Below are 22,615 nucleotides of genomic sequence, written 5' to 3'. Positions count from 1 at the left end.
CTCCGCGTGCATCTTCTTTTTGCAGATCTCTTTGTGGGTACTTGCATACGTTGCGAAAAATGTATAGACATACCTAAACTCGAAACTGTAAAGCAGTTCACAATCACCTCTGTCGTTGCGTTTGCGAAAATTGATCCCTTCGACCACGGTCACTTGCGGATTTGTGATCCGCGGTTTCATTGGCACTTTATATATATATGAACGATGTATGGGTGCATATCGTCGTCGTCGTCGTCGTTTTCGTCGTCGTTGACTCCGATGGAGGATGATGACGAGGATCGTAAACAAATCTCGAGCATTTGTACCGGCTGTCAGAATGATGGCTACTCGAATCTCGGGACGATGCAAATTTTAACCGAAACGCAAATGTTTAATTCATACATTCGTGGTCACGCCAGGAATTTTCGAACTTGCTGTAGTGCCGTTTGTGTCTGCAAAACTGCAGTGTGTGTGTGTGTGCGTGTCGTGTGTTCTGAGTCCTGATCGCGAAAAATGACCGGAAGACACGTAGGACACCGTCATGCTCCTGATCTATTTTACGATTTGGTATTCAGTGAGAAAGTTAATCTGTTTGTTTTTTTTCAAATTTATTTGAGGTTTATCGTATGATAAAAATACTATAAAAATTAATCTGGTATCTTTCGTATTGGTTGTAAAATTTTCGAATTAAATAAATATTTTGTTCTCTCTTTGTTTTTGTTTTTTTTGTATCTCGACCGTCGTAAATTTTCATCATTATTTAAACTCACATATGATCGTATAATAATTTTATAGACTCGTGTGTATATTAATACGATTTGAATAGATATAAAATTATACAGTTGATTACTGATATTTTACAGGTATATTTGATTGAATGACAATAATTAATTTTTTCTTAACAGTTCATTTACTTTACTTTCTGCTGCTCGTACTTGCGGAGAAAAGTCGAGACCGACGAATGGCGACTTAAATGCTGGCGTTATCTCGGCACGATTAAGGATTCAAGATTTGTTTGTGTTATATAATATTATACGTACCTATATAGGGAGGCATAGAAGCCGCCTGCGCAGCATCGCGGGTGGTCCAAGTAGTTTCGGAACTCGAAGCGTTAATAATCATAATCGTAGAAAACTATTAGACACGAGATTGTCTCTTTAAACATTTTGTTGATCATTTAATAGCTCTTTTTAATACCCATCTCGTTATGGGAAGACTGACGAACCCGTACACCGCGCCATGCACCTCGCGCACGGCAATTAATAATAAAACGAAAAAATTATTACAGTACAACGAAATTAATCGGCGCGATGCATGCGATCGCGAGGAGGATACAGTATGATGAGTGGTGATTTCGTTCCTGGGTTTATATGCTATACATGATCGTATATAGAAAAATAAAAATATGTCCACACGCGTCTCGTGTCTGTGCATAAACTTGTATTTTTTTTCCCCTTTTTTTCCTCTCTCGTTCTCTCTCTCTCTCTCTCTCTCTCTCTCTCTCTCTCTGTCACATTTTTATAAAACTCGAGAATTTTGTGTACGGCGACAAAAATGGACCGCACTAAAATATTGCAAAAAATTAAAAGACAATAAATTTAAACCGTTGAATAATTATACACTCATACATATTCTGGAATTATATATATATGTATGTACCTACGTATAGTTAGCATTGATTGAGTAAATCGCAACGTCGTTCAATCTGCTTCGTGTGTGTTTTCACCCGTAATCGTTATACCTAATAAAAATAACCTCAAGAAGACCATAAAATTATAGTTACGTGTAAGTGTGCCACATGCCTACGTAGGTATAGTAAACGTTATGTATGATGATGAAGGAGAGTGTACCTTGTCCTCTTGAAAATTTAAATTTTATTTACAAAATGAATTCTTGGCGCCGCCGGCACGTGACGTGCTAAAACGCGACTGAAAGAGACTTTTGCGGGATGTCCCCCCCTCCTCTCCCCCACCGCCCCCTAGTATATTCATTACATGCCTGTCTGTCATCAGCGCACAGCGCACGTGTCAACGAATTAATTTTTGAACAGCCTACGCGAATTTCAATGGCTGTTCATTATTTCACTTTACCTATTTCTTATTATTCTTCATTTTTGTTTTACCTCTTTTTTCTTTTTTTTAAATTTTTTTGATTTTTGTCCTTTTTTCTACTTATCTGTTTGTCTTCCTAAGTGATCCCTCTTATCATGTTCCTCTTTATCGTTCTTCACTAACGCGACGCCTGACGGCCTGCAGCACATTGTACAAACAATTTTGGACCGGAAATCAACCGTGCATGGTTACAAGGATCGTTATACAATTTGCAACGAGATTTTTTCCGTCCATTTTATTTTTCTGTGAAGCCTATTGTCAATCCTGATTCTTACATAGTTCATCAAGGTAACATAATTTCTCTGCGTTTTGAAATCTCTTTTACCTTGTAGAAACTTGAAAATACATCAAAGTATAGTAATAAGTAAAAAATTATATCGGTTAAGAATGCGATTACTACTTTCATTGAAAATGATTGCTGACGCATTGACGTAAGTCGAAGAGCTAAAGCAGTTTCAAGCCCCATCAATTCGATCATTCATTTACAAAAATTTGAATTGTGGAGCGTCGCTGGTGCAGAACGGGTTACCAAAATAATGTGAAAAAAAAAAAAAAAATTAAAACTTGAACAAATCAGCATTGAAGGATAACGAATGCATGGTTGGGCACAATTAGCGCCGGAATCAATCGCTATTTTCTTGGTCGGGTCGGTCAGTCATCAATATACATAATCGAGGGGCCATTAGCACGCTCCGTTAACGGCCACCCGTCCACGTCCACGTCCACGTCCTCGTCCTCGTCCACATCAGCTCCAGGTTCACGTTAGTGCTGAGCGGCGTGCGCGCAAACCACAACTCCAATATGTGCAGGGAGAGCGCAGCGCGGTGTGCAGTTAGCTCGCTGAGTTGTTTTGGATGTAATTAGCGAGGAGAGCGCGAGTTGCCGGAGTGAGTAATGATTCGCGTAAGCGCAGCCCGCGTGTCCGTCAGTGGTCATTGGAACAGCTAGGAAGGCTGGAGTCAGTCGCTTGCCGGTTGCGGAGGAGGAAACTTCAGCCTCCGCCTCCCGTTCCGCACTCTGAACGCGTCCCTGGATTCATTCCCGGTTTCGATCGCCTTCCTTCAGCTCGCGATTAACCCATGCGAAACCGTCTCCAATCGTGATACAGATTGCTGCTAATTGCCAGCGATACATACCCACCGAGGAGTACAGGTATAATTATAATCTTGCCTCCGTGTAATGGGCGCCTAGCCTCACTCCCTGGACTCACCGCGACGTTTAATAATTCCTACGTCAGCCAGGCCCGCACACGAGCAACTCCGACAGCTCATACTGACCCAGGAACGCACAGGATCCCTGCCTCCGCCTCACGCCGAGTACCTATTTATTTGAGAAAAGTTCCCACTAGTCGTCGGTTGAATAATTTATGCATACCTATAGTTACCGATTTCCGACTTATATTATTTATTTTGCAGCAACGTACGTGCCATTTTGAAAGATGGTTATCTCTGGTGATCGTTTTTCAAGGAGAACGACGGTGATGATCGTTAGAAAAGTTTTTGTCAACGCCTGTTGTCACCTATTTGTGGAATTGCTTTTAGAAAAATTCTCCTGCCGAAGGTGGAAAGTTATAGAATACTACAAAGAGCGTACAGACAGTAGTAAGATGGTTGCTAAACATCGGAACAAACCCCGAGGGTGATAACTAGGACACCGAGTCCATTCTTCCTCGTGAGATACTATCTCGGAGACGCGGCGTAACGTATTATTTATTATCCTGCTGTTGCATATAATATGATTCATTCTCCGATGTGCGTAGGTAGGTAGGAAACCTAACTTATCCGCTTATTTTTCATGTTCCTTTTATCCTTCCAGCTTCAATGTAGCATCCTGTATGTGGTTGTCTTGGTCTTGTACCCCCTTTTCGTGCGCTGATGGTTATTAACCCATTGGCGGTTTCGATCGGTCTATCGATCGATTAATCGATCGTTTATAAGTGCCCGTTAATCGATGAGCCTGGCAACCCCTGCTTGGTCCGTTGAGAGAACTGAATTAAACAGAGCCTGGCGGTGCATTTTAGCAGGTCTTTGTAAAGCTGACCTGTAACCGGTGGTATTCGCGGGTAACACGTGCTTCTGGAGAGAAAAGTATCGCTTTGAACATTTTAGATTGTAATGAAAATATAATCTATTGATCGACTGAGTGCAAGTGCTTGGCAGCCCTTTACGCGATCAATTTAGTATTGTAGAGGATGAAATAATTTTCAGTTAACGCCTTCTCTTATCTTCTTACCGCAGGTAAATATCAATGCAACTGCTTTCTCTTCGTGGTTCTTGGAGCAAGTAGCAAATGACACGCTCGCAACGAGACGGACATTGGGAACTAGTAATGCGGTTTTCAATTCATTGACGGGGAAAGTTTTGCCGCGGTGAAAACCGCAGTCCCTATTTGCGAAAATGGGGAAAAAGTTCGGATGGGAAAAAGGGGCAATTTTTGGTATCAATCTATAACCGATGCTTATCTGGTCCGTCGCGTCGGTCTCCGGCGATGCAGGTTTGAGCACGGGCAAAACGCTGGTTTGCAGGTTACAGGCACCAATTAGCAATAAACGTATCTTATTTAATTAACCAGCCCGACTTGTATTAAGCGCTCTCCATTATTGCCATGAAGCATTCGCTCCGGAATGGAATTTCTTTTTCTTCAGAGCGGCTGGTTAATTGGGCTCGCCAAAGTATCGCGGCTGAAACCAGGCAGCAGGCAGCAGCGGCATGGGAGGTAGCCGGCATCACCTGCGCCTTACCTGTATACCTATCCACCTACGTTCTCCGTTCCATGGGACCAACGGTCGCGAACTGTGAAACTGAAGCTAGCAGCCAGAGTCAGCACCCAAACGTGTTGGTCATTTTGCAATTAGAAAAATGCAGTTCAGTTGTATCCTCATAATTCTATAAAAGTATTGGGGGCTGAAGGTATTTCACAAAATTTTAATTCTTGGACTTTACTATCCTATTCAAATGAACGTTAGAACGTTTGGCTGATAGCTTCAGTCTCGCTCGTTTCTTTCACTGGCCATGAAAGCAGCTCGGAATCCATCCACGCTGAAAAATTCAATCCAGACTTCTGCACCGTCCAATCGACTGGATATTGAGTCATGAAGAGAGAAGAGAGGCCAACGGGGGCAAAGCCAATGCTTGATTTCACGATAGCTTTAACTAGCGACTGTGTACCCCTTAGTCTGTTGGTTTACTGCAGCATATCGTAAAGAGACGACGATTTATAATGATTTTCAGGAATTTGGAAGGAAAATAATTTGAGTGGATACCAACAGCAGGTGTACACCGAGGTCCACACCTTTTGATAAGTCTAGTTAGTCAGATCAATGTGAAACTTGTCGTCTTCCCATTCTTGACGAGAAGAGGAGGGAGGAGAGTTACGATCGTCAAAAGTCTGGTGACGCGACGTTTTCTCGAGTAGAATCGAGTCTTCAGGTGTCTCTGTCAGGCGCGCCGTCAGTCTGAAAGCTTCGAGCGCCGCGTAGGTTTGTTTGACAGACGCTCATTGTGGACCTACACACACGACTTCGCGTCACGGTCGCACGCACGAACGAGGATTCGATGGAAAGCGAGGCTGTGAGTACGGCAAGACGACGACGACGACGACGCGACTCGTATAAGCCGAGTGTGATCCCATTCGCCACGCAAGCCCGAGACTCAAAGGGAGAGCCGCCGACGAGGTGGTGCATTGCCTGCCTCCAGTCGGATCAAGACGAGTGACACTCGAGACCGGAAACGGCCAGGAAAACGGACGGAGAAACCCGTGAAGCAAAATATTTACCTGCTATTCGATGCCCGAAGGTAGCCACGAAGCCGCGGGCCCTGGTGCTCTGTATGCTCGGCCACGGTGAACTTCGAGGTTCACTGCACCGTAGAGAAAATCCACAGCTCATACATTATTTAAGGCCTTAAGGACCACGTGAGGTAGTGAAGAAATCTGCAGGCTTAGAGGCTCCAGAGGTTACAACTTTGGATGTGTTTCCTTGAATTCATGCAGAGCTTTGCAGGTATAGAAAAATTATCGACCTTCGTTCAATTTAAGTGGCAAATTTACAGCATTAGCAACCCAATGTGGTAGTGATAATCCAAAAAAGCGATCCAATTTTTCTGTATCCAGATAACTTGTCAACGTTGATCATTTAGACGTTGGAATCATGTGTTCATGTGTACTCGCATCACCGTGAAATAGTAGCCGCCAGTAGTAGCATCGGTATCGAAATGATGTACTGCATGATGTAGTTTACTGGTACAGATACAAACCAATGAGGGGGAGGGGGGGATTCATATAGGAATACATGGTTGTCCAGGTATGTAATGAGCATCGCGACATGTTGACACAGTGGTAAATCATGCAGGTTTGGTTCGGTTCGGTATATGCAGGAGGGAAATACTGTTTGCTTAACCCAGAAAACGGTCAGAGCTGAGCTGATAGCTCAAGTTCCAGGGCTCATGAACGTAGCTATGCAACGAGGAGAGGACTGACTGCAGCTTATCGTCACCGTCGCGGTAGTAGCTACGCCGCTACTCGTGTATATATAAATACGAACAAATCGTCGCGGGCTTCTCAAACATCGAGTACACCTACAAATTCTACAAGTGTGGACGTTTCTGCGTAGCTAGTGAGTGTACGCGTTTTCGTTATTACTCGACTTTCTTCATTGCCAATGGATGTGGATGGACTGAGATAATCCAAAAGTCTCCTACAAATGGACATTCGCCAGTTTATGTTTCGTGCTGGCCGATCAATCGACCTCGCGAGGTTAAGTGGATGAGAGACGGATTAGGTGTTTTTAGGAAGCGCCATGTGTACGGGCTCTTCGGATGATCGATTCGCATCCGCGGGTCTCGGACATCGGGTTGCTCATCAGGGTTGCCCTAGAAGTGCAGCGGCACTTTAGAGGGCTCGCTGCCACGCCGGTCGGTTTCGGGTGACCGTCGCGGTTCCAACCCGACTCGCCGTGAGTCATAACTGGGTTTCTGGTTCTCAATGTTGAATCTCGGATCTTTGAAAGCTCCTCCGATTAGGCGCTCTGTACGCTAGTCTTTGGCTCCTGGGACCGACGAATTCCCAGACAAATTATACCGGTACCCATGCGGTCTATTCCTTGCGCTATCTGCACCCAAAATGAATTCCTAAAACTCAATTAACCGCAGCTGTTCAAAAGTGCATTAAATAAATAAGCGCCGGGTGTAATGAATCCTCGAAACCCGACGATCGGCTCTTCTGTCCTTATACCGATCAGTGCCCGTTGCGCGTGTCTGCCAACGCGATATCCTGCTTAAAAGGTCCCGGCCATCCAACCCTTTTAAGTAGTTGGATTTAAGTAAAACGCCAGGAATGCTCGACGAACAAAGTATAGAGGGTGACGCATTATCAAACTTTTCCTCTAACCCCATCTCAATCTTAATCTGTTAAAATTCTACTTTGGTTTCCATTTCCTAACTTATCATCGATTCGTTCTTGGCTTTAGGATCCACCTCTTTAAAAGAAGTTGAAAGGTAAAAAAGAATGTGGCTGAATTAATCGACCATGGACGTCCCCGTCCGATGAATGGAGTTCCGTTCTTCGCCGCAAGGTCTAGATACGCCGTGACACTCCAGTGTGCTTTGTTTCCTGACTACAGACCATGGTTTATTTCTACAGAACGGATCGATCCACCGACGCATTGACGTTACGCTACACGTGGGATATTACCTTATACACTGGTTGCATCACGAGACAGAGTAAGAAAATGGCGCGGACTACAGCAGCGGTGTGGATCGATTTCTTGTTGTAGATTCTCGGGATGACTCACCTTGGCTGGAGGTTGAAAAAGTCTTGAAAATTCGATAGACACTCTGTTGTGGTAGAAGTATATCGTGCTGTCTCGCGTCAATCGAATCGTTGACATCATCTTGGAACTCGTAACTAAGTCAGGTCGGTAATATACGAAGAAGAGGATCGGTAGAGGAACGAAGGAAAGAGAAGAGAATGGAAAAGTGAAGCGAAGTAAAGTCGTCGTCTACGAGATTATCAGTAAATGGTGTCCGCGTGGCGCCAATCGCATCGACTTCGTCTCGCTCGCCCCGAGGTTCTCTCTCTTATTTTCTCGCTTTCTCACGCACCGCCGTGACGTCAGAGTCGATGTCGGTCCCCCGCATAATTACATATAACGCGCACCTCGTCCATGGCTTCGGACAAAAGACCCCGTAGACGTTGCATGGTTAAACGATCCTGTCGCGGAGTGACATCTGCACGGGGTGATGTAGCGGCAATTTGTCTTGGTTTGCTTCCCGTTCGAAGTGCCGTGCTGCACAGTCTATGGATTTGTTTGTATGAAAAGACTCCGGGTTGTTTGACTGTGGCAGTTTCGAGAAATTACTCCGAGGAAAATTTAAGCCTGTTTAAGCGGCCCCCTGATTTACAGGCGTAAACAAAAAAGTGGTGGGAAAGCAGTAAAGGAGAAAATAAGAAGCATCGAGATGCACACCTTGGGGAGATAATGCATCTTCCATTGTTTGGCCGCAGGATCACGTACCACCTTCGTTAGCGTCTGCATTATTCCCTAACCGGTGAGATCGAGTGAACCGAAAGAAAAGAAAAAAAGAGCAAGAGAGCAGGGAAATATATACGCTCTTTCATTCCGATTCATCCCTCTTTCTTGCTCTTTCACGTATACTCAAACACCGGGAGAATAACCGAGAGGGGACGTTTTGTTTCACCCACTCTCATGCGGCCGATCTTCGCTTCGGCTCATCCGTCCCGCTATTTGTTGTTCGAACCTAATCTCTAATGGCCTCTATGGGTATTTAAATACCCATAGCTCTGGCCCACCCACCGTCACGTGTCTCATACGGCATCTCTCGCAGCATCCTGGGGGCTGCATCGTCTGATCGTGAGCTCACTCTTCATAGAGCTACAGAAAACGATTCACTAAAACTCCTCAAGGATGAGGAAGAAGAGGGTACAATAATAGAGAAAGGAAGTGGTGTTAATCAAAATCAAATTCCGACCACTGTTCTAGTCCACTTGTCAATGAGTGGAATGAAGTGTGACACCGTTTTTCAGACGAGTGGTTAAGTCGTTCCGCTTTAAGCTACCGTTGCTTAATGACACGCGAATGGAACTAAGAGTTCATTTCGATAATCCAGTCCCGCGTGCTGATTGTGAGTGTCGAGTAGAGCAATTAAGGTTGAAGTGTTTGAAGTACGAGTCATTCAGGCGAACCAGTGTGTCATCGATCTTCATTCGATCCTTCCTCCAGTGTTTCCATTCTCTCATAGTTACGTTGCACCCGTTTTTACATCGGCTGCAATTCCGCCGCGACGGCCGGCTGGGCGTCGGGGCTTCTTGTTCTTCCTCGACAAAAAACGTGACGCCGATTTACCAGTTTTCCCAAGTACTAGGTTGCACGTATCCGCAACCACCGACGTAGCATATGTGTGCATACAATGTAGCTACTACGTGCGTTCCTTACAACGAGCTACGCTTGTGATCCGACGCCTGGAACGCTGCTCGCACTTTCGATCCCCCCTGACTCCACCGATAAGTCGACGACCGAGTAGCGGAGAGTCACACCAGCAAACGTACTCCGCATACCCAACCGAGCTCACCTCTTATCGTCCGTTACCCCCCGACCATGATTGATGTTACCATTTTTATGCACATGCACCTTTTCTCATTGCCTACCCGTGATACACGACTCAATATGTGCGGGGTTGAAAATCATCCGAAAGCTATTGGACTTGAACGTTTCCTCATTATACCACATCAGAAAAGGCTGTTTCTACAACAGGGATCATCGGAGCGATTCGTCGAGTAACAACGGTTTTCGATTCTGTGATCGGTTTTCGTAAGCACCAATGATTATCATCAAACAATATTTCAAATCACCACAACTTTGACAGTCGGATCCAAAACCATTTAACAGACTTTCATTCAACTTTTAGCCAAACAAGATCCAGCCAAACGGTTTGGGTATAAGATGCACTGTCGTAAGGAGAGGAAGAAGGGCGAAATCAACGACGCAGCGGGCCGTGTGTGAATCGCAATAATTTGGCGCATGACATCCGTGAAAATAGACGATTGAGACGGACCCGATTCGAGACGGTCGTTAGCAAGCGTTTAGGCAGCTTAGTGGGTCGATGCGAAATCGGAGCAATTACACGCCGTTGGTTCTATGCCGGAGTCACCCCTGTCTCCTTTTCTCTATTTCCTTCCTCGTCACACTATGTCCGTGTATTCAGGTCGTTTCTAGGTCTTTCTTCTCCTCGTCCTGTGAGGGGATCCACTGATGTAGAGAAGGAGGAGCGAGGGGGGGGGGAGTCTATTGAGCATGGGTGATTTGTCGCAATTTGTTCTGCCTGTTTGGGAAACATTTGGGGGTTGGCGGCGACGCCGGCGATGGTGATGGTGATGGTGATGGCGATGGTTATTCCGACGGGCTTTGTGGTGTTCCAGGTGATTCGGCCCGCTCTCTGCGGAGAGAAAAAGAGAGAGAATGAGAGACGGAGCGAGCGGGCAGCACGCGGCTGAGAATCGATTTTGGCTCGTGTCGCCTTCGTACAATGGTAGTAAATTTTGCGGTTTTCAATTCCCTGAATGGAGACGTTACGACCTCGTGCCAGAATTCCGGCCCATCCTCGTGGTCAGCACTGGCTTTTCTCGCAGAGGTCCACCGTCGCAGGAACGGGGAGCGAATTTTCCCCCACCCATGCATCCGAAATCGTAGGATCAGAGGATATTCACTATTCACAATTGTCCATTTCCATTCGTGACTTCCTACAGCTAAGGAAACATCCTACTACAGTTCCGCGCTCCTGATCGCTTCAATGTTCGGTCAACTTTTTTCGCCTTACTTACTGCCAACCGCCAACCTCACACCGCGCGACTCGTTATCTAATCTTTTCTGCCTCGCCGACACTATTTTATATTGTGCCAAGTTGTGAACTGAGTCTTGTCCCGGTGCTACGGCTTTGTGCGAATTAAGAAGAACGATGATTTTGATTCGCGAGTAAAAATCTCCACGATTGGTTGTGCTTTGTTTTTGTTCCGACGCAGTGGCTTATTGGTGACAGCTCAAATTGGCGGGTGTATCCTCAGCCGCTCCAAATATGGTTCAAACAGTCTGCTGGGACGCGGATAGTTAAGAAATGTTGTTTGCTCGTGGAAGGTGAGTCGGAAACGTTTTCCCCTAAATGCTTTTCAATTCAATCTGCTCAATTTTCATCAATTTCACCCCCGTTCCATGTGCAGCGAATATATCTGACCTCAGCTCGACTGCGCATCTCCGGAACGTGACAATTTAGTGTGACACGTGCTGTAGTTTGTTGTAGAAACTTCTTCGTTTGATTAACGATAAAAGTTTTCCCCACTCCTCATCATTAGAGTGTGAGAAAATTTCTTGAGGTGTAGCATATAGTGTATGCCCTCGGGCATGGGCAGCCGGCTTGAACACTGCACTCGCAAATTAGACTGATTAACTGCCGAGCGCTGCAACAAGGTTCAAAAAACGCTTGCGCACCACACGGCGAACGCTGGTCGAGCTCCGCACGTTCAACCCTGCCTCAGCTGACCGACGCAATTAAATTCTTGTAACATGAGAACTGAAACTCCCGCTTACGCTTCTCGCTCCCCATATTGCGCAAGCTTGCCGCGTTTAATATACGCGTCAAACTATTTCTCGAACGGTTTATGATTACTTGGGTAGTTATACAAGACAAACTATTTTACACGAGAAAGAATTCCACGACGTTGGAATGTTCCTCTTTTTATCGCGAATGCACTGCGCACCCTCAAACCTGAAGTGGATTTCATGACTGTTGGGTCGCGTGGCCGCGGGTTGCATCAGATTCAAATGAAACGAAATACAGTCGAGGAGAGCCAAGTCGGGTTAAGCCCAATGGTTAATGAGTGTGACTGAAAGCGTTGGCTGCGGTCGTACAGGATTCTGTAACGTGAGATGGATTCGTGTTGCGTCACGGCAGCGGCTGCGGACTGACCGCAGGATGCAGGTTCGCCTGTAACTGGGTTAGAGCAAAGAGTTCGCGGTGCTTGTACCAGTGCACTCCCTAACCTGGTACTTATCGCGTTATCATTCATCGAGTTTTCAAGAAAATCTCTCCCGAAGACGGACGAAGGCCCACGTGATCTAAGGGACCCAAAGACGTTGGTCCCCCAGGCGTTATCGACAGCGTTGTACCTCCCCGTGGTGCAGGCTAGCTGTATTTCATAACATCCTACGGTAGTGATACCCCGTGTAGATCGGCACTCCAGCTGCGGGGTTACCGCACTCGAGGAGGTTGGAGCATTCGAGCAACCCGCAGAAGACAACAAAAGTCCGGGGGGATAATAGAGGAGTATCGGATGTCGGGAGTGGTCGGTTAACGAGAAAAACTCACAGCAGCTCCCGCGGCACAAATTAGAGGCTGGAGAGGAAATTTTGAGGCGAGGCGAGGCGAGGATGAGGCGAAGGTTGAGGACGCTGGGGGTACCAGCCCATTTAGTTGAACACATCGTGGAACCTCGAGGAGCTGCTTGAAGAAGGAGAAGAAGATGATGTAAGCGCGGGAAAGAAGCGAGCGCCCCTCATGAAACTAAATCTACGACGTAATTACGCCGGGGACAAATTATAACTAGCTCATTACCGCTGCTGCTGCTGCTGCTGCTGCTGCTGCTTGGAGAATGGAATACGGTATCTAGGCTCTAGGCTTGGTGCGATCCTATCTGCCGAGGAACATTGGAATTTTAATAATATCCCCGGCTACCGCGACCCACGATCACCGTTTCGTCGGCGGCCGTCAAGCTCGGAATTGTCCATAGATACACCTACTACCCACGATACTTTTGTGATAGAGGAAAAATCCCGAACAAACGATGGTCATTGGTACACCGAAAATCGGTCACTTGTTCGAGGTTGATTCCTTGGAACTCGGGCAAATGAAATTCTGTAATCTCCTCACGAAGCGTAATTTGTGTTTTCACAATTTATTTTTATCGAAAACTAAAATACGAAATAGGAAAAGTCATTGCGTTGAAACTATCAGGATCCAAGATATGGGATACAACGTCGACCGTATACCCATCTTGACTCCTTCTCGAGGTCTGGTGACATTATAGGTGGACATTTAACACCGTGTCCCCCCAAAACACTTAGCATATATGTATACCTCATGTTAAATTCATGCCGAGTCACGCGTCACAAGTTTATCCAATAACTCGTTTAAGAATTTACCTACAGGAATAAAATAATTCCTTTTATAGGTAGGTATACATACGTATGTATATAAATAGGTATGCATACGATGTCATCGGACAGTTTGCAAATCGACCAAATTTTCATTTTGGTAATAGAAGAACACCAGAGTCTCATTATTCGGAAGGAGTCGATGTGTTTCAGCGTACGAATTCGTTCTCGTGAATTCTTGAATATTTCATCCCACTCGATCTCATCTATCGTAGTCTCGTGTACTTTTTCTATACACCATTCTCTTGCATTACACGGAACCAATAAATTAATTTAGTCTCTTTTACGGACTGTTTCAGGTTACCACAGCTTGCCGTCTTAGCGAAGATTTTGTGCCTCCTGATGGTAAGTCACGATTCTGTTTACTCACTTTCACATCTACTTCCGGAAAGGGAAAAAATCTTTCACACCTCACTTTGCAGCTCCTTTTCGAAATCTGGTCCTCATCTTTTTTCGATCGGTTCTCTTTCAACTCGCATCTTTCTACTTTTTAATCCATTAACGACGATAACGGCGATCTGGACGGTATCTGAGTTTCGGGGCCTTTTCTACTTGATTCGGAGATACAATTATCGCAAGAATAGAAGGTTTTACTCGAAATTATTTTTAAATTTCTTAGACCCAATAACGACGATCACTGCGTTCTGGACGGTTTTCTAGTACCTATAAGAATAGCTATGAACTAGGGTGACAGGGTCAGATAGTAAAGCGTGATAACGAGTGCTCGCTGCTTGTGGAGACATTGCGTCCCCGACTGCTGACTCCCCTTCTTCCTCTTTACCTTCTTCTCCTTCGCTATTAAAACCAGAGCCGTTAACTTCTTATCTCGTATTTTACGAATACCTGACATAGTGTATTTCCTGAAGTTTAAACGATCAAACGCACCATCTACACGCTGTCTCTATGCATCTATTTAACCAGCTCAGGGGTAGTCACTATATCGGTTCGCCCAATGAAGAAGCAGTTTTTTCTTTTACTTTCGAAACCGTCGGTATTTGTAATCGAAATGAGTACTTTCTATAAATTCATTTCCCTAGATCGTTGATTTTTCTTACAACTTAATTAGTTCCGGGTCGTAAAACGCGCGTCATCATACATACACGTAATAACAAGACCTCCTTGAAATTTGTAATATAGATATACACTATATATAGAATCACGAGTGAAACGTGAATATAATTAAACTTGTACAGAGAACGGCGATTTTGTATATAAGAGTAAAGCAATTGAATGTGCTGGGAATGATCATCGTCCTCGTGAAGTCGACAAGTAATCATGTGTATATTGTATACGTGAGAAAAAGAGAGAAGGAAAGAGCAAGCTGCAGTTCTCGGTAGCAAAATATTAACCTCTTAACCGTCCGGGATTATAAAGTTTAGTATATAAGGAGCGGTTGGTTCCTCGTTTCTCGTTAGCATAATTTTCGCATCAGCCTCGGTGCTGATTCCGCAGATCTGTACTACTGCTACTGCTGATGTGCTTGCGCCGAGCTCAAACTGATTCCTCAGAGATTTTTCCCTTGATATGATTTTTCTCATATACCTACATGCTGTGGACAGTAAAAAATGGGTCGCTTGTGATACCTTCTGCACTAAGCTTATACGACCGACCTCTGACCCTACCGAAAAAATTCCGAGGCCCTTTATTCGGCTCTGGAGTGCAATTTGCATGATCTGCATATCGCGAGGTCCGAAAGGTTAGATGAACAGGATAGATAATCGTTCAAAATGGTTTGAGAAACTCACCACTTTCTGCGAGATCTTGAACTAGTGCAAGACATGCGCTTTTATTCGAAACCGCAAATTCGTCAAGGAGCTGCAGAATTGTTGGACTCGTCACAAAAAAAAAAAAAAAAAAAAAAACAAAGAAAAAAAAGAAAAGAGATTCAAGAAGCGATGAAGTAAAATGTGAAGAACGCTAGGAATTCCATAAGACTTTTTGAACCAAGGCAGTTTGTATATTTCGAAACCACAAAGTATTCATTACACTGCATGTTTGTCAAAAGTCTCACTGAGTCTTCTACAAATGTATTCAGGTGAAACTCTTGACAAGTCCTGACGCCCCCTTCACCTGAATCGGCTCTGGGGTTGAGGATCCACCTTTGAATGACTAATTATGGGCTTTTTGTGTTTACCAGGTGGTGATGTGCGGAGCGGTGCCGGCGATGGTGCGCTCCGTGAGTCTCTACTCGACCTGCAGCAGCGGAAATGTCACTGTCCAAGACCGCTCCGTGATGGCAGTAGGACGAACCGAAAAAAATTCAGCTTACCGTAAGTATATATATCGATCATTTTGGAAATTCACATTGTGACAAACATGCAGTTCGAGAGACCCGACGAATGAAATGAACTTGACGAAGTGGTCCACGACGATATAAAGAAGCCCGTTTATAGGTCGGGCCTCACCAAGTGCCTGATTTATGGGGTCCTAGACGGGATTTGGTATCTCTACCCTCGTTTACGGTTATCTGGTGAGTCCGCTACCAGGCCTTACTTCGAGATCATTGGTATTCCAAAATTTATGAACTAATAACCGGGCGTTATCTCATTCGTGAGATTCTTGCTTGATGTCGAGGTGCGTTCGCGTTAGTCGTGAGTTACGATGTCAATACATGGAAATTGTTTTCGACCAGACTGCACTACGCTACTACGTTTATCCCAATATTACTGATAACTCCAGACCGCCTTATTCAGACCACAATTTATACAGCCGACACTTTCATACCGCCTCCTCCTAGCTCTCATCCGTTAAAAGCCAGACGCAAAGTATTTCAGCAGACTACCATAGCTGTTTCAATGCCACGGTATGTGGTAGATATATTATTCTCAGCTGGTGTAAATCAATGGAGATTACACACATACCGTTGGTGCATGTGATATGTTCACTGTATGAAGTGATCTTAGCTCTCCAGGGCTGCTACCCAGTCTGGCTCTTTCTTCATGTTGGAAGTCAGACTCCCAATTTGCGGATAGAACTGAAAATAGTGAAGCACTATAGAATCGATCATGCAACGAAGAAAGGATGTAGCATCACCAACCTCGGAAGGCTGGAAGTTTCATTAGTCAAAATCCTGATCCTCTTGGTCGTGTCCTTGCATATTTTCGATTATACCAGTGGCACCAATTAGTGGGAGGAAAATTCTACGCCATGCTGTGTTAAATTAGGGTGCGGACCCTTCGCGGGTTTTTTTTGCAGTGGTCCCCTTGTGCCCGGAAACTCGTTGATAGTTTTACAAGTACAGCACCTCGTGTGTACGCGTTGAAAATGATTACACCACGACGCGCAATGGAATTTATTATTTATGCATAACGTGCACTGTTCCTCTTTCCCTCTCCTTTTACCTTGCCGCGACGAAGAGTCAAGGCGGGCAGATGGGGTCTGGGTAAGAGAAAAGAAGAGTGCCGAATAGTGCCGCGGAAGATTAGAGGCCGTCAAATGAATTAAAAGCCAATTTTAATCAAGACCGGCACCGCTGCGCGCCTTTTAGACCCGATTACTGTCGATAATAACGGGTGCGGAGACTCAGGCGCGGTAGGCTATTGGATATGACTAAGAGAGAGAGAGAGAGAGAGAGAGAGAGAGACGAATGGCCCTCGTATATCAGTGCCTCGGTTCAAGTTGGCTACAAAGTAAGTACCAGCGACCATGTATCCAATATCGATATACCGCTACACCATCAACAAGAAAACTCGTCTTCAGTCGCGTGAAGTGCCGACACGCGATCACTTCACAGCTCGAGGAATTATTCGAGGAAAAATGCAATGATCAAAAAAAAAAAAAAAAAATGAAAAATTTTGACAAGAATTACGGGAATCCGTTGTTGACTCCTATTTTTTTTCTTCCGCTTATCCGCTTGTCAATCCTGAGGCCAGACACTTTTTCTTCGATAAATTGGAAGCGAGTGATGAGTCGATGTTAGTTGAGAACCCTCGGTTCAAAGAGCGTCGGCGTTATATGAAAGGTATAATATACGTAAGCGAGAGATGTTGCTCTTGTTGTAACCCGCGCTAACCTGACCCTATGATTAACACCTAAATGCATGATTGGCCTCGGCGTTCTGTTCAGTCTATTGGTAGTCGGTTAGTTCATGGTCGAAGGAACAGAGAGACTGATGTTGAGTAGCGCCGGGATGAAGTGAAGAAGAATGAGAAGCTGGCGAGAATAAGGAAAAAAGCTGGAGCCCGTGCCCGTATGTAGGTATGTACGTAGGTTGAAAAGTTATACGTCCGTATCTCTTTCTCGAGATCATCCCATCGTCGTGACGTGGCGGGGACAGGTGAAGCCTAGTTTACAGCATGACGGGATAATCACAGCCTGTAACGAGAATAATTAAATTCCAAGTGGTATACCATAAAATGCCAACTTCCTCCTCTTTCTCTCCTGATCATCATCATCATCATCATCATAATCATCATTATCATCATCATCGTCCTGAGGTGAGAGTTTCTAAATATTTGGTAACGCCTCTGAAATTGTACGGTGTAATAAAACGGATCCGGACCCGAACGCCTCACTGCTCCTCATTTATCTGGATCCCCTGATCTATGAGCCCTCCGGATGATCTTCAGCGATGCGCATTCATCAGACTGGTCAACAGCCCTTCGCCACCAAAGCAGTAGCGCTTTTCTCCCGCGTCAATAACAGCTGCGGCTGATTCTCTTCTCCAAGACCATTCCTCACCCCCGATCATGGCCGGCTTCGCTTCCTTCTCTTAATAATGTGGGGGACAGTCGTGGGTTGAGGTGCAGGACAGACGAATGAGGCGCTCAAGTGCTCGGCGGGTAATGGAGCAGGCCACCGACTCCAGGGGCATAATGAAGACGCGAGCATCGTCGCCCTACAACCAATTAGTGGTGCCATTACTCCGTGGCAGATGACCATCTACCTCGGGAGGTCACAGTTAATTATCACACACCGCGTTCACCTCGCTATAGACGCGGCTCAAACTCCAAACGCCTAACTCCTCCGCCGCCTGCAGTCAACCAGTGTGCATTACTGTAACTAGTCGACAGGCTGCCCATATGCGTACGCACCCTCTAATATATCACGGAACATGCATTTTCGAGCAGGTAGATAACACTCTACCGGTCATGAAAAAACCGACACTCGACGCGTTTCTTCTGATTAGCATAGTAACACCGTCGTCGTTGAAGACGGAAGTAGATCCGCTACCAGTTACTGCTAACACTGCACGAAGGTCTTACGCATCGATCAGGAAAAAGTATCAGGACTTAGTAAAACCTCCAAGAACTAATGAAATGGACTCAAGTCATCTGTTGGATGCTAAGTGAACATATAGCTCCGAACCCAAGGTTTGCGGAAAACATTTTTCACGTTGATTGACTTGTATTGAATTCAAAACCACCCAGGATCCGAATATTGAACAATACTATTTGCGTAGAATAACGTTGACTTGAAAAGGTACTGCATGAAAACGTGGCTTATCGAAACCGGAGCATGTTTTTCTCCGGAAATTGATTTGATACCCAATCGGGAAGTGATCGGAATCTCTTATCGTCGTCCCGTAACTAGTATACTGATAGTAGACCCAATATTTTGTCGACTCTCCCGAATGAATTTCACATACCTACACGGTACTGTATAGGCGGTGGTGTTCTGTTGGTGCAGAGGCAAGGAGGATGCATGCATGTACCGAGGCAAAAGTTGGGCTTGAATGCAGGCCGGAGGACGGCGTCGCGTGTCTGGCAACTTCCTAGACAGAGCGAGGAATCGTATAACTAACGTTGTGCATGTACGTTACGCACTTGTCGGGTGTTTGTGCACCTATACATGCGCGATTACTGCGCGTTATCGGCCGACGACGTCGACCAACTACTACTTCACTGTTATACCCTGGTACAGATACGTTTGACGCGGTCTCGGGGACCATCGGCACCTCTCGATCGGGGAATGGAGAACGGGGAGCAACCAGAGTCCGTCTGCACTCGCACAGCACTGACACAGTGAATAATAATCGTGGAATGCGACCATGCTTCTAGTATCTCGAATCACAACTCGTATATTCTCCGTACACGGCGAGCTGTTGGTCTACTATGACGCATTTTGCGGTTGTCAATTTTTCACTCATGCGCGAAATAGAGAGTTAAATGTATCCTCAGAATTCTTGACTTCGTTTTATTTATCACGTAATATACACATTACAGTACAGTTGTTCTTTTTTTTTTCAAAGTCTACAACGTGTAGTAGAATGTACCGTCGTTGATTACGTAACTTATGTGTCGTTCGTTTTATTCTGCACGATTGTGACGGAAAAATTTATATTTACATTTATATATAAACGCAGATGATTCACAGCGACTGACTTTCTTCACCTAATACGTGTCAACGTCTGGTTTGTCCCTGGTTCGTTTTATTAGACCTATCTTTCTTACAGCTCCTTTTTCATTTAGATGACGAGCACGTGGGAATTCTCGAATTACATTTATATGCAAAACATTGGCAGTTCTGCCTAGTATTGAATTCTCGGCGAGGTCTTCAAAATCGGAATATGTTGAAATGTTTTTTTCTGAACTTGCGAAGCTCTATCGGGTTTGAAAATGAATTCCGGGTATACCTAATTCCTCTTTGTTCTGCCTCGTCAGGTTGTCAGTCATTAGGAACCGTTGGGGTCTTAGCAGGTCAGGAATACCGGGAGAGTTGATCTCCGTCGTTTAGCAACGAATGACACTACGTGGAATAAATCATCGAGCCCGGCCTGCCACGAGACGTTCGAGCCTCCTTTTACGCATGAATATATGTATAGAGGTTAAAATCTAGCAGCTATAGTCGCGGCATTCTCTGATATTAAGGTAATTAGCTGAATTGATATAACTTGGCGTCGAGGTCTTCCGGGGCAGAGTTTAGGTCTCGTCTACCGGGGTCAAGCGTCGGGGTCTGCCAAGTTAATTACGATCGGTTGACGGATGGGGTACCTGTCTGCCCTGCGTAGTAGAGGACATGGATGTCGAGGTTTGTAATCTCAATGGATCTGAACAATGGCTTCGATATTCAAATCGGCGTCCTTATCTGGACCATTTGAATACCTGGTAGGTGGCATAGGCAAGGAATTCCCACCTCTCGGTCTGTCCTTTGATGGGATCTCCGCCCCTCGAGGAGGAACGGCGAGTCCTTGCGGACGCTTCAGTCGCCGCTCGTCACCTCCGCGGCATCTTAATGGCCGCTTAATCCCAATTAGGAGATGGCAATTGCTTTTTTCCCCGATCACAGATCTCGCATCTCTTCATCGCCCCCCTGATCCACCTTCGTCACCTCATCCTTATCCCGGCTATTGTCTCTTCGTAGTTTATTTTGCCACGCGCGTTCAACGGGGATCAAGGAGGCCGAGTGCGCCATACGAGATCAACTCGATTTTTCGTGTAAAATATAGACATGGTGCATTGCCTCGCCGACCGACGGATATGGGAAACCAAGTTGGTGAGAAAAATGACGCGATAGTGGTTCGGGGAGGCAGAAAAGGGGACTGTCGACGTGTACCAGAGATAACTTCCTATCTAAATTTATTTATCACCGACTTATGGAAACACAACTGATCCGAGTTAATCAGATACCTATCCTAGCCTTAGGCTGGGGACGATGACCCGTCCAAATCGACTCGGGATACTCGCTCCGATACTCGACAAAAGTGACAAGAGTACCCTGTTCCAAAGAAGTAGAATTATTGTTCAGAATTGAAACACTACCAATTCACTGGCACAGATAAAGTCGGAGCTCTCTCATAGTCGAACCTGCATTCTGCGAATGGAACTCTTGTCTCATTAGTTTGAGCACAACATGCACGTGTGCTCATATTCGGTGTAACTGTACATGCAAACGCGATTCCCTTCGGCGAGTAGGTCTGCAGACACGGGAAAAATAACCGGAGTCAGAACCGAGGAGACCGAGGGTGGCCGCTCTCCCGTTCCGGGTGGCTCGTTAAAGTGAAGTGGTCCTCGGGCTCAGAGGGAGCGAGTGAGCCTGCTCTTCTGGGACCGAAATCAGGAATGTCCCCGAACCGCGTCGTAAACCCCGCAACGGGAGGTCTTAATCCGAAGCCGCGCCGAGGACCGCACCAATTAATCGCCACGCGTTCATTAATTAATTAAATCTCGAATCGCGATCGAGGGTCTCTCTCTTCTTTCTCTCTCTCTTTCTTCGCTCATACCTCGGCTGCTCGCAACGACGACGTCGAAACTCAGCGATGTGACGATTCGTCATTCGGTTGGGAGAAAGAAGAGGTGGTCCCTGCAGTCCCGCCTCATTCGGAGCGAGAGGCGAGTCACCTGCAGCCGAGTATCGCTCAACGGCGTTTAGTTTTACTATCATCGACCATCGTCAGGAACGGTCATCACCCCATCTGGCCGTTTATAGCTAGAGGCGGGCACTCGTGAGGATCTGTCGCAATCCAATCAACGGTTCAGTTGACGATTTGTGTGGGCGAAGAGCTTCGACGTTCCACCAAACCTGGAAGGATGTGAACTCGTGTACACGGTGACGACTGCGACCGTTTACCGGTACCTTCTAATATCTCGCTCCTCGGAGAAGCTCTGCCTCCTTCGTCCCAGGCTGCTGGTTGCCATGGTTTTCGATGTAAGCGCACCTTTTACCGACCCCTTCAGGAGGCAGCCGTGGCTCCTCCGTTATTCCAAGAAGGCTTACCTCCTCCCAGAACTTTATGGCGGGAGGAGTGTTTTACCTACGTCGGTGATGCCGGACCGGCGAGAAACGGCCGAGAAAGAGTCTGCAGCTCGCTTGATGTGCTAATGAAGGAGAATGAAGATGAACCAAGAGAAACCATGGAGACACAGACGAACTCTGTGTGCCTCGCCACTTAGCGGATGCCGTTGGACCCCGGTCGACCTCCGGTGCATCGTTTGTCGCCGCGTTACGAAATACCTTCAATACCGCTTCCTGCAGCTCGTTGCAGTCGTTTCTTCTCCGGTATTTCGTTCGTTTTCATCATTGATCGGATCTCTCAATTTCTCACCCTCGGTTCGTACCTTCGAGGAAGCGTACGGGCCGTTCGAAATCCCTTGAAACTCTGGTACCTGCGTAATTCTTATACTTCCGTTTTATTTCTGATTACAGAAAAGCTAACGACAAAGTCCGACGACTTCAGCGGGAAGCTGTACATCTTTGCAGAGGAAAGCGAGCGATATATATGTTTCAACAAACGATGGAAGCTAGTAGGCTTGGTGAGTATTCGCTACGTGAATATAGTAAAAAGAGCGAGGGAATGAAAGGAGCCCATCAAGAGGACCGGGCACGAGGAAACGTGGAAGAGAGATCGTGAATTCTTCTTCCGAAACGC

The 22,615-nt window shown here is 45.9% G+C and overlaps 1 protein-coding gene across 3 annotated transcripts in view; it reads left to right on the top strand.

Annotated features, from left to right (window-relative positions):
* The window catches only part of LOC124413331 (fibroblast growth factor 17), a 99,056-nt gene that overhangs the window by 75,711 nt on the left and 730 nt on the right, over positions 1-22,615 (top strand). For 2 of the 3 annotated variants that reach the window (XM_046893851.1, XM_046893848.1), the window contains exons 2-4: positions 13,608-13,653; positions 15,446-15,578; positions 22,393-22,499. In XM_046893851.1, coding sequence (XP_046749807.1) covers positions 13,608-13,653; positions 15,446-15,578; positions 22,393-22,499 — 286 coding nt within the window. Of the gene's footprint in view, positions 1-11,182; positions 11,236-13,607; positions 13,654-15,445; positions 15,579-22,392; positions 22,500-22,615 lie in introns of those variants that run through there. The other variant, XM_046893849.1, reaches the window with a different exon arrangement.

This window comes from Diprion similis, chromosome 12, assembly GCF_021155765.1.
Source record: "Diprion similis isolate iyDipSimi1 chromosome 12, iyDipSimi1.1, whole genome shotgun sequence".
Lineage (NCBI taxonomy): Eukaryota > Metazoa > Arthropoda > Insecta > Hymenoptera > Diprionidae > Diprion > Diprion similis.
This window is presented reverse-complemented; position numbering and strand designations above follow the sequence as displayed.